The 18,591-nt window shown below is 42.1% G+C and overlaps 1 protein-coding gene across 1 annotated transcript in view; it reads left to right on the top strand.

The window, feature by feature from the left end:
* LOC146432965 (olfactory receptor 12D1-like) overlaps positions 1-15,203 on the top strand; it is a 26,966-nt gene extending 11,763 nt beyond the window's left edge. The window contains 1 exon segment of the mRNA XM_085070996.1: positions 14,436-15,203. Within this exon segment, the coding sequence (XP_084927122.1) occupies positions 14,436-15,076 (641 nt within the window). The 3' untranslated portion in view covers positions 15,077-15,203.
* The last annotated feature ends 3,388 nt before the right edge of the window (positions 15,204-18,591 follow it).

Here is an 18,591-nt window from a genome sequence, read left to right as displayed (position 1 = left end):
ATGACTTAATGGTGAAGATCTTAAGGGTTCTTTGAAACCTAAAGGATTCTATGATTCGTTCCTGAAACTTCTATATCCTCCCTTTGCTGACCAGTGGATGGTTGTTGTCAGTTTGTAAGAGTTTGCCTTTGCTGTTTCTTCCTCCTCCCATTTTTCCCCTGCTCCAGTGGATGTCCTCACTGGGGCAACAGTCCTTCAGAATAAATCTGCTCTAGTATGGGCTGTCTCCAGGCCACAGTTCTTTTGGGGAATGGTCCACTTCCAGGATTCAGGCAGGCAAAAGTGTCCCTGAGTGGTCAGGGTCTGCAACTGTGTGGTTGGACATACACGTCTCATCCAGGCTGTCACACTACTGGGCCTGGCAAGCTTCCACCCTCATAAATACACAAGCTATGTGAGCATAACTCTAAAATTAGTTTTACCTTGCTATAACCCTGCATTTCTAAATGTGCAACTAGTTGTTCTAGTTTCTGCTCTTTTGTCAAAATAAAACAATGAACACCTGCAGTTTCCTTTCATATTGAGATGATTTTGGTTTCTTTTGCAATAGCTGTGAACAGTTGCTCCATCATCCTCCCCTGAGCCTCCAGGGCTCCTGGCCTCTGCTTGCTTCTTCAGAGAATTCCGGCAGTGTGTGGTGCATGTATGTGCACGCCTGGGTGTGGGTGGAAGTGTTTTGATTGGCCATACAGGTATATTCCCTAAAGCATCTGGCTGACAGTTTACAGGACAAAAGTGCATGAGGTAATGAAGAATTATTATTTTTCAAATCTTCATGCTCTGTCTGAGCATGCAGATATGCAGTTGTGAAAACCAAAGCTGAAATGGAATTGCATCTGGTCAGGGATGTCAAAGACAACAAGGAGGGTTTCTGTAGGTACCCATGTGACAAAAGGCACACACAACTCATTGGTGAATGAGCTGAGGAACCTGGTGATGCAGGACATGGAAAAGGTTGATGACTCCTTTGCCTTGGTCTTCACAAGCAAGACCAAGCTTCAGAAATTCCAGGCCCTAGAGATCAGAGGGAGACTGGAGTCAGGATGGTGCATCCTTGATGAAAGAAGATCAGGTCAGGGAATAACAGACATATGTAAGTTATAGAACCAAAGAATTATAGAAGCATGGAATGGTTTGGGTTGGAAGGGGCCTTAAAGATTATCTAGTTCCAATCCCCCTGTCCGTGAACCCGCCCATGAACCCATGAGTGCTGAGGACGCTGGCTGATATCACTGTCAGGCCATTCTCAATAATCTTTGAATGATCATGGTGACTGGGAGAGATACCTGAGGACTAAAACAAAGTAAAATGCTCCTGTCTTTGAAAACGGTAAGAGGCTCCAGAGAACTACAGACTGGTAAGCCTCACACACTGGTCCCTGGGAAGGTGAGGGAATATCTAAGTTACAAGCAGTCCTAATGAGAACTATCCTATATGAAGTAATTTCCTGTTCATTCTCCAAATTTCTCCCCTCATGCACACACCCATAATAAGTTTTATGCCACAGTCCTCCTTAGCCTGTATAGCACTTGGAAGATTGTTTCACATGCTGAAACACCTTTGATGTTTTTTGGGTGGCTGAATCAGATGAATGAGGTTGGTTGTACTCCCCATCTCATCATCATTCCTCTCATCACTGTCTAAGTGAGTAACTGCTAGCCAGATATCGTAACACAAAACACCACACTGCCATGCAGTAACAGATTTTCATGAGTCCTTTTATGAATCTCTGGCTTCAGTAAAATGATCCCTCCTGGTGGGATGGAGGAGGGAATTGGAAGGGTAAAAATGCAAAAATGCAAAAAAATTTGGGTGGAGAGATTTTAATCAGGAAAAAAGGGGGGGGGGAGGGGAAGCAAAAAACAACAACAACAACTCGAAGGAAAACAAAATCAAGAAAAATAAATTATGTAAAAAATTCCTTCTTGTTCATCACCAGTTGGCCAAAGCCCAGTCAGTCCCTGAGCAAAGGTAGCCCCTGAAAACTTAATTTTCCTGGTTTTGTTGCTGAGCTTGACATCATATGCTGTGGAATATCCCTTTGGTGTCCCAGCTCTTCTGCCTCCTGTCTTCTTGCACACCCCCACACTACTCACTGGTGGGGCAGACACAGTTCAGCACAGTTCAGCAATAATAACTAAAATATTAATGTGTTATCAACACTATTTTAATCACATATCCAAACATTGGACCATGTGAGCTACTGTGAGACACCTAACTCTATACCAGTCCAAGCCAGTACAATGAAATGGGAAAAACACCCAGTGACTTTAATGATAAATAGACCTGTATGTGCTTTCTGTTCTTTGATTCTTCTGCTGGGATGCACAAGTCTCCAAGTATTGGTTTAAAGTTGATTAGAATACAGGGGATGCCAAATATAATGAACCGATTTTTGTTACAAGAACTTTCTGTTCTCATGGTTCCATACTTTGACTAAATTAGGTCTTCACTGAAAAGGTTGTCCTGCCCTGGCACAGCTGCCCAGTAAACTGGTGGAGTCATAATTCTTGAATGGATTTAAAAGCCATATGGATATGGCACTTCAGGACATGGGCTAATGGTGGCCTTGGCATCTTGGCAGGTGAACTCAAAGATCCTAGAGGTCATTTCCAACCCCAACAATTCTATGATTCTATGGTTCATGGAGAAAATTATTTGAAAAGCAAGTGTTTTTTTTTAATTTTCAACAATGTCCCTTTCACAGTCTTGTTTTTCAGAGTAAAAATAAGAGAGTTGAAGGTGGGTGTTAAGATGCTGATTGAAACTGGTCTATCAAGCCTGTCAAAGTTGGTGAAAGCCTTAGTGAAGCGCAAATCCAGTAAGTGCTGAAATGACTGACTCAATTTGGTTCACAGAAGCTTAAGCTGAAAAGTGGAATACTATTTATATGAGCATAAATCCCTTCACCCACATCCCAAATCCAAGCTGGGTACAGCCTTTGCAATGGAAAGGGGTGCATATGGTCATGAGCAAAATGGTTATATGGTCATATGCATATTGGTCATAATCCATTGCTGAAAGCATGACAGGAAAAAGGTAATAACTATGCAGTGCCATTGGTAATAATGGTTTTTTCCTTTTCCAGGAAGTTCTTTAGCATCTTTGAGACAGTCACTGTGGAGTAACAGACATAAACAAAAGCTACATAACCCAGAAATGTGTGGAGGATTGAAGCTGAGGGTCAATTTTCTTACCAGCGTAATAAGTGAACTCCTACTCATTGTCATTAGATAATTAAATAAAGACACCAAAAATGGTGAAACCTGGAAGTTGGGAATGTTGGAAAATCTCAATTGAGGAAACTCAGTCACCATGGTTTTGTGTTACCATTTGATCAGCAGCCAGGAGACTACAAAAAAAAAATTGTGAATTTGTGAAATCAAAAGATAAAACTTTAAGAAAACAGGCAGGTGTACCACAGCCATATACCAGAAGAGAATTTCTGGTAGGGTGAGGAAAGTAAAGGTTCCACTGTACAAGTCACAATGGAAGTTAGAAGTCCCTGGAACAACAGTGTGTGTGGTCATGCATGTCTAAGAAAGGTAAGCGTGCTCCAGAGGGAAGTGCTGGTTGAATAGTGATCTCAGTCTAGACAATCTCTGCCCTCAGTCCCTTGTCCATTTGCCTGATGGGAATGTCATTTTACAATGTTCCTTTCCCACAGAGTGATAAAATTTATCATTTTGTCCCCAGCCCCACACGTACTTAATGTAACAATTTACACAATTTTTGCTTATCATTCCTAGATAATGCAAAAGGGTTAAATGGTATGTTGGGGAAGATGAAATAGGAAAGCCTTATAATATAATTGCCTTTATGATTACCTGGCAAAAGATGCTGAAAACAAGCTCTGAGTTACTGAACAACTAGAAAACAATGGTATAGCCAACTGAAAGTAATCCCCTTGATGGAACAATACCCTTTGCCTGCAGGCAGGCCCAAGGGTCAAAGCAGACCCTGCCTGCTTGGCAGAAGGTCCAAAAAGCAGTTTTTAGAGTTTGAAATATAACCCCATATGGTAATGCGATGCTTCTTATAGGTTGTATGTAAATGTAGGATTTGTAGCTTGTTCTAGATTGGTTAATGAGAATTAGAATATTCAACACAGAAGATGATTTATTGTATTGTAAACAGCAGATTGCTCTCTTGCTCTTGCTCTTGGCTCTTGCATCTCTCTCCCTCTCTCTTGCTTCTCTGACCTGCTTTGAGCTGCATCTTGAGGCCCTGGCAGGTCTCCTACACCCACGTTCTTTCACAATAAACCCCCATGCTCTAAAACTTGAATTCAGAGATCTCTTGTCTCCATCCCATCCTTATAACCAAATCCCACAGAATTCAATCCTACAACAGTATCACTTGTAGACTGAAAAATAACATGAGCATACTATAGCAAGGAGGGCCTAGAATGCATCACCTCCACATGTTGCACCTTCTCTGTGAATAATGATTGTGCAGGCATTTATGCTACTGAAGGTCCATGAATAATGTCTTAACTCAGCACAAGATGTTCCTATTCTTTGTTCCAATTGTGCACTCAGCTACCTGTACTGACACCAATGTACTCGCTCATGATTTATGTATTTTTATTTATTGCTTTTCGAGAGCTATTTGTGATTGTTCATAAATAGATATGGTGAGGTTTTCTGAAGAATACACTCTTGACTGCCTTTTTGAAGATGACCAAGGTTTTATTTTGTCTGGTTAGTTAAAAACTCCATCAAGGAATAGTGGGAAGTTCTGATCCAGATAAAGCAGATTTGAACAAGTGCAATAAAAGTAAAACAGTGGAGAAAGGATATCTGGTAAATAAAAACTTTCTTTTGAACTCGGCAATAATGTTTTAATTTTATTTTAAATTATTTAGCATCATTAGAATATTTTCTGTGTAATTTTTCCCTTTAAGGAAGGCAATTTAAAAATAATAATAAAAAAGGCCTTTCAAGGAGCAGAGGTAGGTTCATTTTGAAAAGGAATCACAGAATATCTCAAGTCACAAGATATCCATAAGGACCATCTAGTCCAAATCCCTGCTCCTTTCAGAATGACCTAAAATTTAACTATATGACTAAAAGCATTGTCTAGCTGTTACTGGAGCTTTGGCAGCCTTGCTCCCATGACCATACCCTGGGGAGCCTGTTCAGTACCCACCCACCCTCTGGGGAAAGAACCTTTTCCTGATATCCAGCCTAACCCTCCCATGACACAGCTCCAGCCATTCCCTTAGCTCTTGTCACTGGTCAAGCTTTCAGCATATATCAGCAAGATATATTTCAGCAAGATATCAGCATCTCCCCATCCACTGCACCCTTTGAGGAAGGTGCAGAGTGCCACCAGTTCTGCCCTCAGTCTCCTCCAGGCTGAACAGGACAAGTGCCCTCAGTCTCCTCCAGGCTGAACAGGACAAGTGCCCTCAGCCACCCCTTATATTGCTTCTCCAGACCCTTCGCCATCTACATGTCCTTCTTTTGGCTGTTTTCTAACAGCTTTAGATCCCTCCTGGCTGCCAGGGCACTGCTGGTTCATGTTCAACTTGCCATTAACCCAACCCTTTCTCTTTCCATAGTGATGATCTCCAACCTCTCACCCCCCAAGATTACCTTGCTCCAGGTGGAGAACCCTGAACTGTTGTTAAATGTCATATAGTTGGTGGTTGCCCAGATCTTTGGTCTATCCGGATCTCTTTGTAAGGTCTTGCTGTCTTGAGAGACTCCACAGCTCCTTACTCACTATAGACAAAACACCCGAATATTTATCTGGAAAAAAAGCTAGGATAAAATACTTCATTTCCCTCTGCATTAGTTTCTCTAGCATTATTTAAGGTGAAAGAAATAAGCAAATAGTCACCTTAAGTGCTCACATTTTGCTAATTTATTTATGCTAATATATTTATCTTTCTCTGTACAACTCCATACTTGCTTGGTGATTTTGTTATTCATAAAAAGAAATATCTTAGGCCCTTCTCAAAGAAGGAGACAATCAGACAGATATAATCAATGCAGAGTGTCTAATTAAATATTAAAGCAAGCACATCCTATCTGGCTTTGAAAATCTGGAATGCATAAATCCACCTCTTACCTAGTGAGAATTAGTCTGCAGCTACTGGAGAGAAATAGATATTTTCTTCATGTTTATCTCATGGATGAGGTAAATAATTCCTTTGGAATTCCTGTTGCTCTCTGTAATGACGACCAACAGTCAACAATAAATTGAAATACAAATGGCTACTTCTTAAGTAGCTATTTTAAGTTTTGATTTTAACCAGAACACAGGAATATGTCCAAAGTGGAAGAATTGTACCAGCTCAGAAAGAAACAGATAGCAATAGGTAAAGGGTAGCAATGCTGACAACAAAACTCTGTTGCTGGTCACTTCTAATACCATTGAACCACAGAATCACAGACTGATTTGGGTGGGAAGGGACCTTAAAACTCATCCCATCGCATTCCACTCCCCTGCCATGGGCGGAGACACCTTCCACTACCCCAGGTTGCTCCAAGCCCTATCCAACCTGGCACTGAACACTTCCAGGGATGGAGCAGCCACAGCTTCTCAAGGCAACTGGTACCAAGGCCTCATTATCCTTATAGTAAAGAATTTCTTCTTTATATCAAATACAAAGCTCATCTTCTTCAGCTAAAGACAATTTCCCCTTGTTCTGTCACTCCAGACCCTTATCTGAGGTCCCTCTCTAGCTCTTCTGTATCTCCTTTAGGCACTGGAAGGGGCTCTGAGGTCTCCCTGGAGTCTTCTCTATTCCAGCTTGAACAGCCCCAGCTCTCCCAGCCTGTCTCCAAAGCAGAGGAGCTCCAGCACAGTGATCAACTTAGTGGTCTCCTTTGGTCCTTCTCCAATAGGTCAATGTCTTTCTTCTGTTGGAGGTCCTTTGTTGTATAGGAAGGCTGTTGTCCCCTTCCTACAGGCTCCAAACAGCATCAGCTTCTTAGGCTGGCTCTGAGTTACTGAAGATTTAAAGAAAATCACCTGGAGAAAAGTAGGGGGTGAACTCCTTGGAACACTTGCTATGCTGATCCTGTTTGAACCATGATAAACTATTCATGCTGTTTAGGTAGGTTTTGGCCTCAGGGCATAGAACATTTAACAAGTAAGAGTCTGAACGTGTTCCTGCTGGGGCGACTTTTTTCTCTTGCAATGCTTTCCCACTACTGGAGATCACTAAGGGATAAAAGAGTTACAGCTTTAAATTACACCACAGGTAAAGCTTGAGATTAAGCTATTTGAGCCTCCACAGGGGACCCACAGTAGAGCAGGAGGGGAAAAGCCTGGGGAGAGCAAGGAGCTGCAGAGTCAAACGGTTGTGAACTGACTGCAACTCCCCATTCCTCTTACCCCCTGCACAGCCTGGGGCTGGGAGGAGATAGAAGATTTGGGAATGAAGCAGTGAAGTTAAGCCTGGGAAGAATAAGGAGGGTTGGGGGGAAGGTGTTTTAGTTATGTCTTTATTTGTCACCATCCAATCTATTTTGATTGGCAAGGAAGTTAGTTTTTCCCCACATCAGTCTGGTTTACCTGTGATGGTCAATGATCTCCCTGTCTTTATCTTGGCCCATGAGATTTTTCATCTAATTTTCTCCCCCTGTCCTGTCCTCTTGCAGGAGTCCATCTGCTGTACAAGGTCAACCCACCAAAGTAGTAAAATTTACAAGGGTTGGTAAGAGAGGATTTTGGAAATAAGAAACAGACAAAATGGGAAATAAAAAGAAAGGTATGGGGTGGGAGGATGCAGTGCGAGTTAGGTAAATGGAAAGCTTTGAGCAGGCTACAGAAATGAAAGGTATGACTGGGATGGTCTGAGGATTCTTTGATCTATCTGCTAATGTTGGACCTGAGCATGAACCCAGAGGCCATGGAATAAGAGCTAGGGAGTACAGAGCGCATGGAATAAGAGATGGAGATTGTACTGTGCCTGACAGGCATGGTGTCAACTCTTTTCGGATCCGCCCTGATGGTGTATGCTTTGCATTTGTGGCTCAAACACTGTTCATAAAACACAAATATTTTTTCTATTGCTGAACAGAGCTGGTACAGAGACATGTTTTTCTCTTCAGTTCCAAGCCCCACAAAGACCAGTAGGCTGAGCAGGGGGACACAGTCAGGTCAGCTGACCAAAACTGCCAAAGGGGATATTCCATACCATATGATATTTTGCTCAGCAATAAAAGCTCCTGGAATGGAGTAGCAAGAGGGCATGTTCATGGTTAAAGTGTCTTCACAAGCCACAGTTAGACATGCTGAGCCTAGGAAGAGGCTGCACATCACCTCTTGATGGGAAGCAGTGAATTAATTCCATTTTCTGCTAGTGTGTACAGCTTCTGCTCTTCTTATTAAGCTGCCATTACCTTGATCCATGAGTCTTTTCACTCTGCTTTGATTTTCTCCCCAGGGAAGGAAGGTTTAGGGAAGAGGTACAATGTTTACACTGTTGCAGACAGTTTAAGATTAAACTGTGTCACTTTGCATTTTACAATTAACCCACTTCCTCATACAAGCAGTTTTCCAATTTTACTTCTGTGTTAAGTAAATACATTATTCTTGTATAAACATATTTCCAGCTGACATATATAAAAGATCCCAAAGATCCTGTTTGTGATGTTATGCCGGTAGAACCTGAAGTTACATGAAGTTACTAGCAATTAAACAAAGCTAGTAAAGGCCATATAGAAATAGCCTAAATGGTGAATAAATGAAGCACCTTTGTAAGGACATGTGCACTGGCACTGCCTGCTCCTTCAGGGGTAGCTGGTCAAGGACCCTTTTCAATATGGCAAAGGAAGATATGAAAGGGAGGAAGCAATGAACAAGAACATACAGGAACACAAATCTGACTGTCAAAATATGAGGCAGTGAGGAGAACCAAACCTGGTCTATCAATAATGTAATGAAGGGGAAGCAGGGAGGAACAAAGGGAGGGTAGACAGAAAAACGCATAAAATGTCAGGCTGAGCCCGGTGCCTCATACCCACAGTTATTCCCATCACCTTATATCTTACTAAATCTTTGCTCAGCTACTGGTGGGACCCATGTGCCTGTGAGTGAAAATTGATATCAGCTACTGGAGCTGGTATCAGGTATGATATCAAGGGCTATAGACACCCTACAGCCCATGGTGTCAGCCGCTGGAGTGAGTGGGGTCACAATGTCACCTACTAGAGCAGGTGGTGGGAATGGGGTGATATCCAAAGACCAGATGCAGGAGGGGACTTTGCAAGAGTGAAGCCAGTGAGGGCCACACTATGACCAAACCAGTGGCCAAGTGTCTGTGCCTTCTCCAGTGCTGATGTGCATGGAGTGTGAGTGTGTATTCACCAGCAAACTTCAAGCTGGACACGCAGGTGGCTTGGGCTCAGATTCAGGTATCCTTACAGGACACCTAGTGAATGGCCAAGTCCAATATGTCCAAGAGGAGCTGGGAATGTTCAGTGTCTGTGGGATGAGTATGAGTGTGTGTGTGTGCTGGGTAGCTAGCACTGAGCTACACCAGCTGGACAGCAGGGGATCCATGGAGTGGTGAGGGATGCCAGATGGGCAGAAGGACCATGTTGGTACTTGAGAGATCTGCAAATGTGTGCATGTCTTTGAACCCAAGGGGTGTTGTGTCTTTGCTTTCTCTGCTGAGCTTCTGCCTCTACCAGCTGAAGAGGAGGAAGGGAACTTGGCTGTCTGTTCCTATGTTTTCTGTGAGGTGCCATTGAAGGCAGCCCCTTGTCAGTGGCCATCAATGACTGCATCAGCATTCTCTGAGTGTGTATCTGTGTGTATCTCAGTGTGCGTATCTGTGTGTATCTCTCTGTGTGTATCTGTGTATCTGTGTATCTGTGTGTCTGTGTGTATCTCTGTGTATCTCAGTGTGTATCTCTGCGTGTGTATCTGTTTGTGTGTATCTCTGTGTATCTCTGTGTGTATCTCTGTGTATCTGTGTATCAGAGTGTATGTGTGTGTATCTCTGTGTGTGTATCTCTCTGTCTCTGAGGTATGTGCTCAGCTTTGCTGCTGGTTGAACCTTCAGACAGGACAGTGACTCCTCTGTTCCCTGCAGTGTGCAGGAGTGTCCCAGGCCAGAGCAGCAGGAGGAGCAGTGCTCCAATGTCACTTAACAACCTTAAGGGGAAAATCACACAAGTTTTAATGATGCTGTGCTCTCTGTTCAGACATAATTTTGTTCTTGCTGTCATTTTCTCTGCTGCCACCATTCTACAGGTGGCTCAAGTGGCTTACGCTTCCTGCAAGAGTGTCTTGTCCACCCGATTTACACCACCTGATTTTTAGAGTAATACCTGGCTTGGTGATTCCCTGATTTTGTATACGCCCTTTAGCCTTTTAGGCAAACAAACTTTGTGTGTCAGCAGTTCTTTGATTCATGCCTGCTGTGAGGTAATTATAGGTGTTACTATGGGGAATAGTGAGGGTTATTTTCCACTTTTTGTTAATTTTGTGTGGGTGGCTGTTTTTGCTTTGGAAAGGATACCAAGAGCTCCTGGAGTGACTCCTGACTCCTATGGCTCAAAAAAGAAAGGACGTGAACTAAAGGTGAAAATGGGGCCTGGAAGACTAGAAGCCATATAGATCATGCAGGGAAGGAGTTAGGAAAGCCGATGCTCAGCTGGAGTTGGCTGGCAAGGAATGGGAAAGGAATGAAAAATAGTTTCTAGAAGAACACTGACAGAAAAGGAAAGTCTAAGAAAAATGCCATTCTGAGGGTCACTGGGCCTCACAACCCAGGGCACCAAAAAGGCTGAGGAATACTGGGGTATGCAGTGACTTTTTTGCCTTGCATTCTGCTGATAAGGTCTGCCTTCAGGGCCCCCAAAGCCTTAAGCCTACCAGGAAAGCATGTGGGAGCAAAGCAGCATGGTAAGAAGACCCATGGTAAGATAAACCACTTAGATCAACTGTGCATATGAAAGTTCATGAGACTGGATTGGATCTACTTGAGCAGGGAGGTTGGACTAGATGACCTACAGTGGTTCCTTCCAACCCAACCCATTCTGTGATTCTATGGCTTTACTCTCTTTGGTCCTTGAAAGGTCGTGGTTACCATAGGAGGAAAAAGGCAAACATTGTCCCCCTCTTAAAAAATGGAAAGAAGGAGGAGCTGAGGAACTGAAGTCTCACCTCAGTACCTGGAAACACAAGGGAAGAAATCCTTCTGGAAGCCATTTTGAAGGATTAGAAGGCAGCTGGGAATAGCTGGCATGAATTCAAGAAGGGCAAGTAAGGTCTGTTCAATCTGGTTGACTTCTATGGTAAGGTAACTGGATAGACATGGGAAGAGAGTGGATGTCACACACCTTAATTTGAGCAAGACCTTCAGTACAGTCTGCTACAGAATCCTTAGACCTAAATTTTGAAGACATGCTGTGGGCAAGTGGATAATAATGACCGTGGTCAAGATTGCCAGGCTCAAAGAGCTGTGTGGTAGGAAGTCCTGCTAGCACTTACTAGTGGTATTTCTCACAGCTCAAAACTGTGGCTACTGCAGTTTATTTTCCTTATCAACACTACAGATCAGGCAAGGGGATGACTAGGTAGAAAGGAGCTTTGCAGAAAAAGCAGATTTTGGGTTTCATCATCCTTATCCCTTCCTAGGGGAAGGAGATCACATTGATGTCTGCAACTACTTAGTGTGGTGGTGGATACTCTTGGAGAAAATGAGGGCAAACATTTCTTACAGTGGTAAGATATGAGGTGATGGGCACAAGTCAGAATATGGGAAATTTGGATTAGATTCTAGGGGATACTTTTCCACCTTTAAAATATTCAGACTTGGAAGAGGCTGCCCAGACAGTTTGCCAAAATATCCTTGAAATTGTTGAAAACTTTACTGGACAAGACCATATCCAGGTGGCCTGCTGTATGCAAGGGAACAACCAGAGACTGCAGAGGTTTCTTCCAACCTCCATTATTCTGTGTTTCTAAAAATTACACTGAACATGCTGGGTTTTCAAACTTGCACCAGACGAGCTGAGCTGCCAGGAGTTTTATAGAAAGAATGGCAAAGCCAGCTTCCTAGCAAGATTTACACACTGACATCTGAACTGCTACACTTGAACATGTTGCTACTGTAAACAGTTGTGGAAACTTTCTTCAGAATTGAAAATGAAGCTTCAGCTGCTAATTAGGGATGGTTTTGACATCAAAGAGAGCAGAAACTCCTCCTTATCTGTGAAATGCCAGTAAAAATAAAACATCAGAAATCTTAACATGTCAGAATGGATGGAACACATAGTAGGTGTCACAAATTCTAATATTTGAAAAAGATTTAGAAAACACTGACTAATCACTGCTCCAGTTCAGGTGAGGTTGCATGACTCATGACTCTATTTCAGACTGAAGTTTCAGCCATGAACTCTGTGTAGCAAGGTGGAAATATTTGTGTTGGATCATCTGTGCGGGGAGGATGGTGGTGGATTGGTTTAGTGGTGTGTTTGGGGGGATTTTTTTGTTATTAATTAGTCTCTGCAGAATGCTTCATGTTTTTCAGGTGGCTCATCTATGCAGAATGTTTATGCAACACTGCTCTGCAGTTCCCCATGGATTCCTAAATCTCAGGAGACTGACCAAAACAAAAGGAAATTTTCTTCCTACATGATGTGGTTGACATTTTGCCCACTTTGGGCATGATAACTCTCCCTTCCCCCTCTACTTAGGTCATGAGAGATGACCTAAGTACACTTTGCAAAGCTTCCTCCTTGCATCCTACCTTGATAACTACCAGGCCCTTGGATTTGTGGCCCTTTGTATCACACCTGCAGTATTATTCTCTCAGCTAGAAAAGCACCATGTAGATGTGAAAAGAAAAAGGAAAACAGAAACTCTCAGTCTTTTAACGCCACAAAAAAAAAATTTGCCCTCAAATTTGCTTTTTGGCTTACTCTCATCTTACGACAGTTACAAAAGTGCTTATAGGCGCTGGTGTGAGGTTTGTGGAGAATTATCTTTTTTTTCCAGATCTACTATATGTACTTAGAAAAATAAACAAGCTTCAACATGCAAAGTCTTTCTTGTATTTAAGTAAGAATCTTAAAAACAGAATTGTATCTCTACCTCTTCAAAGGAAAGTGAATGACTAAAATTCTGTTAAGTCTGTGATATTATTAAATCTAATGTTTCCAACAGAGCTTGTTCAAAGAGCAGACTAAAAGCATTTTCAGAGAAATATGATCAGGTTTTTTGAGCGGACACATATGTGCATAAACTACCTTTAGGCTACATGCTGATGTTATGTTTTATTAAAAAGAAAAGTTAAGAAGTTGTCTGTTTGCCTACTGTTTTCATGCTAAAATAATAAAGAAGTATGAGAAAAAGAGTGACTAGGCTTGATAAATACAATACTGACTTTCAAAAATCATGAATTTTCAGTAAAAGCAAATAGTAGAAAGGAAAAAATAAAGACATTAAATTAAATATGTGTTTTAATCTATTTACAGGAAATATTTTGGAAGTAATTTTTTTAATTAGTTGTATGCATCAGTTTTAACCTCAGTACAATGAATGTACTGAGAAAACTATTTGTCTTGCAAAATTTCTGTCTGTACTGTAAGCTGGAAATCCCTTTCCCTACCTGTCCTAGTAAAATTATCTTAGGACTTTATTGAATTTCGTTGGGATTTACACATAGGGACAAATAAGTTTACCTGAAACAGAAAAAAAGTGAAAGCATTGGCATTTTGGAAGACCACTGAAGAACTGGACCTGGTTGATAGCTGGACTTGATGATGTAAGAGGTCTTTTCCAACCTTAAGGATTCCTTGATTGTCCTTAGTGGGACATATGATCAGCAGCCAGTGGGATGAGCCAATTTGTCTGGACCTTGCACCATCTATTCCGGCTCCTGTAAATTTAGTGTTGCTTCATCACAGTATTGTAAGAGATGAGATGCTGGATTGTGTCCTGTTCATCTGCTGCTGCTCATTAATGTAAAAGAGCTCTCTGGAAGAGATGTTAACCAAATGTGTACATCTAAACTAGTTTAATGAAATGTAGGAACAATAATAGAAAGAAAACATCAGGGGTAATATGGGTTAGAAGCTCAACTGATGAGGTCAAAGGATGTAGCAGGAAGTTACAGCTAAGTAAAATTGAAATTTGAATGTGGCTGAAGGTGAAGAAGCAGCAATGAACACCTTACATATTCAGCAATTATGCAAAGATAGACATTTTTGTGTTAGTATTTTCCTTTCTGTAATATTTTACCCTGTTCTAGACAGGAAGTATAAGACTATATTCAAGTCTTCTTTATATGTGGTAATTTCTTGAGTTCCTATGCAAGTTTTGCATTTGATTATATGTCATGTTTTACTTTCTTCTGCATTTGTTTGTATTAAAATAGCACAGAAACAAGTGAGTTGTGTAATACTGTTACTCCTCACAGCCATGGAACCTTGACATTTTGCCTTTGATTCTTACTCTTTCAGCAATACTGAGCCAGACTTAGATCAGGGAGTTCCTCCTTTTGGGCCTCACTAATATCCAGGGGCTGCAGCACTTTTTCTTCACCTCCTTTCTGCTGCTCTACCTGGCCACTCTTCTGGGAAATGGCATCATTGTGACCATGGTGGTATCCAAGTCCTGGCTCCACACACCAATGTACTTCTCCCTGGGGAACCTGTCCTGCCTGGACATCTTCTATCCCACAGACACTGTTCCAAAGATGTTGACTGGCTTTCTCTTTGGGCACCAGCTCTATTTCTCCCACTTGCTGAGCAGTGCTGAGGCCATGCTGCTGGCCAGGATGGCCTTTGACCATTGTGTGGCCATTTGCAGGCCTTTGCACTATGCCCTTTTCATGAGCCCACGGACTTGTCTATTGCTGGCTGTGGCCAGCTGGTCCACTGTCTTTGTCCATGCCATGACGCACTCAGTGATGACCTCTCAGCTGAGCTTGTGTGGCCATAACCACATTCATCACTTCTGTGACATCAAGCCACTATTGAATTTCACTTGCAGCAGAACCAGCCTCAAAATGACACTGCTCAGTGTTGTCACTATATCTATTGTTCTAGACCCCTTCACTCTCATAATTCTTTCCTACCTCTATATTACCTCTTTTCTATAATGTCTGGTCCTAGGAAGGGAGATGGAAGCTCTTCTCTACCCCTGGCTCCCACCTCACAGTTGTGGCACTGTTTTATATTTCAGTGCTCTTCAATTATACAACACCCCCCTCAGGAAACCCCAGTAAAAGGGATATCTCAAGTGACTCTCATTTACAGTGCTGTCTCCCCAGCTCTGAATCCCTAGATCTAGACACTCAAGAACCAGGAGGTAAAAACTGCCAGAAAAAAAATTAGGGAGAAAACTCTTTCCTGGAGGAAAGTGACTAAAGAAAGGAGAAGACTCAAAATGTGGTTGCTCCATCTCTCCTATTTACAAGGGAAGAGGTCAAAATGTCATTGTATTGTAAGAGACTGAAAAACTACTATCTCACACAGTTGAACACATTTAGAAGTTAATTGCATCGATTTGCATCAGGAGAGATGTTCAAGGACTTGTTGCTTCTTCCATTATTTTTTACATGTCTTATGGTGCCATGCCTCCTCTGGCTTCCAGTACAGGCTCCTGCAGGACTTGGTTCATAGCTGACAGCCCCATGTCTTGGGTGATCTAACATATTAAATGATTATTTGTCTTTAGGCAACTGAATTACTCTCCTGTGATATATCTACTCTACAGCTGAAGAGAGCTAGCATGTGTTACATTTTGGGTTGCCATGGCCTTGAGAATGAGCTTGTCAACATTTTACTTGAGTCAATCATCTGGAGGGATCCGGTTTGTTCCATTAAGTGGAACCTTACTAATGAATGTAGACTTAAATGCTAACTTACAAATGCATGTGAACTTCACCACTACCACCTTTAGCAGTGTGTTTTATCTTGCTTTGATTCATATGCTTAGATGTTTTTTGTAGCTAGCTACCTTTACAGACTCACATTATGGTCAGTGATTAAATAACTGATTTGTATTTACACAGACTACTACGGATATGTTAAATATCCTCAAGTATCCTGCCCAGACTTTGCCTGTGGATCCAGAACAGAACAGGCTTGTGCAGGTCCTTTGTCATACTTCATGACTGTGAAGTATGAATATCTCTATTAGCACTGGATATCCACTTGTGTTTAGCCACTAAATCCAATTTTTTATGTGGGATGCAGCAGCTTTAAAATGCTTCATTTTTCGGTGTTGTGGTTCTTTACTGCAGACATTCACCACCTTCAGTCTCAGCCTGGACTGCAGTTCCATATTGAGGTAGAAGAAAAGTCTGCGACATTCTTGGCTCCAGGATGTGCTGTCTCTGCCTTTTGGATTACTTTGGTTTGTCTGCATAACAGCTGAGGTGCAGAACCCTGGCTACAGCTATGATTTCACAGGCTCTAGCCGGAGGCCTGTCACTGGTTGTGTCCCCCAGGGTTCAGTACTGGGCCCAGTATTGTTCAACTTAATTCATCAGTGCCTTGGATGAAGGGGCAGATGCCGTCTCAGTTCTCTGAAAACACAAAGCTTTCTGGCATCAAATGCATATGTCAGACACCTACATTAAATGCCTTGAGCTGAGCTCCACTCTCCTGTCCATCCTACTTACCCCGACTGTGTTAAATACTTTCCTCAAGACTTGTAAAGATGGTGATCCTAGCTGCCAAAAATGGTGATCCCAGCTGCCAAAAAGCCCGGTAGGAACAAAATAGATGTTCTTTCTGTCAGCACATTACTTTCGCACTGAACTACCAGCCAGAACATTGACACCCTTCCTGAGTATTCACATGCTCCCTTCAGCACTCCTGGCCACTGAAAAAGCCTGCCCCTAAGACACATAGAAGACTTGCCAAGTTTTTGTAATAAACTTGGCAATTATGATATGTTAGAATCATATAATCAGAATTATTTAGCTTGAAAGAGATCTTAAGTCATCTAATCCAATTCTTAACCCAGCACTGCCAAACCATGTCCCTAAGCACAACAACTACATATATTTTAAATCTCTTCATGAATGATGACTCCACCACTGCCATGGGGAGCCTGTTCCAATCCTTGACAACCCTTTCAGTGAAAAAATTTTTCCTTATATCCAATCTAAACCTCCCCTGGCACAACTTTAGGCCTTGTCTTCTTACTTGTTACTTGGGAGAAAAGCCAGACACCCACTTGGTTACAACCATCTGTCAGGGAGTTGTAGAAAGCAATGAGGTCTCCCCTTAATCTCCTTTACTTCAGGCTAAACCGCCCCAGTTCCCCACATGTTCATCATAAAACTTGTTCTCTAGACCTTTCACCAGCTTTATTGCTGTTCTTTGGATATGTTCAAGCACCTCACTATTATTCTGGACACAGGATTTGAGCTGCAGCCTTGCTTATAGAAAATGACAAGAAATCTAATCAATCATGTGTGACAGAATGAATGAACCCTCTTGGAATGCAAGAATGTTTCTGAATTGTTCATTACTCTTTTCTTTTAATTATTTATATGATGGCCATGATCAGAAACATTCACCACTATTCTGGCTTTGGTTTACCCTCATTCACTGGAATTCTAGAATTAGTCCTTGGAGAGCTGATCTAGTCCTCCACCATCCAGCCCAAGGCCATGGCTGCTTGGATCACTGCAGGTGTAATCATTTCTGTTAACAGCTGCATTGTGCAATTTTACTGGGCATGAACACCTCTGAAAGGAAAATTATTCCATGCGAAAAATTGTATTAAGAAAAGATTAATATGGTTAACTTTAGGATCTAGAAGAATTGTGTCCCTTGTTTGCTGAAGGCAACGCTGCTACTTTTCCCCATTCTCTAGATCCAACTGGGATGAGGCTTAGCCCATATTCCCAGTACATGCACACATCCACACCCTCCCGCAGCCTTCCACACAGTTCAGCACAGCACTGAGGTTCTTTACCATCCAGGATCCATGCCAAGACCCTGGACCATTCTCCATCTCTAACTATGGCTCTTTCCAGATGCTAGTCTCCTCCTAACCATGGACTAACCAAACCTGAAGCTCACCAGCAGACTGCACACTCAGAGTACCATACATAAGACACCAACACAGAAAATAATTAGGAACATTTTGGGGCTCAGGTACAAGTCTTGTCCAGAGAAGCTTAGCAAAAAGCTGATTTTTTGTACCTTCCACTTGACCAGGTTGCTCCAAGCCCTGTCCAGCCTGGCCTTGAACATTTCCAGGGATGGGGCAGTCACAGAAATGTTGTTTCTCTTGATTTGAAGTGGAGTTCTGGTGACTGATTTCACTGCAAAACTCTTGTTTTATTTCTCCCTACAGATAGTAGATGAAGGTCTGAGATTTTGTTCTAAATTCTCTTTTAATAAGATTCATCCTGTTGTTCTTGACACCACTCTGAGGACGAGAGGAGGTCAATTGCAGATATGCTTATCCTTCTCCATCAGCTACAGATGTATCCTGAGTGCTGAGCTGAGACCAAGCTCTTAGCTTGTAAGCAGCTAAAAGTTAGGTCAAGGAAGTCTTCTAAGGAATATTCAAGGATAATTTCTGTAACTTTACTTGTAGTCCATTTCCTACAGACAGTCTTGGTGCCAATTACTGCTTAGAAGAGCATGG

The sequence above is a fragment of the Lichenostomus cassidix genome, chromosome 10 (genome assembly GCF_008360975.1).
Source record: "Lichenostomus cassidix isolate B80296 chromosome 10, HeHo_3.0, whole genome shotgun sequence".
Classification (NCBI taxonomy): domain Eukaryota; kingdom Metazoa; phylum Chordata; class Aves; order Passeriformes; family Meliphagidae; genus Lichenostomus; species Lichenostomus cassidix.
This window is presented reverse-complemented; position numbering and strand designations above follow the sequence as displayed.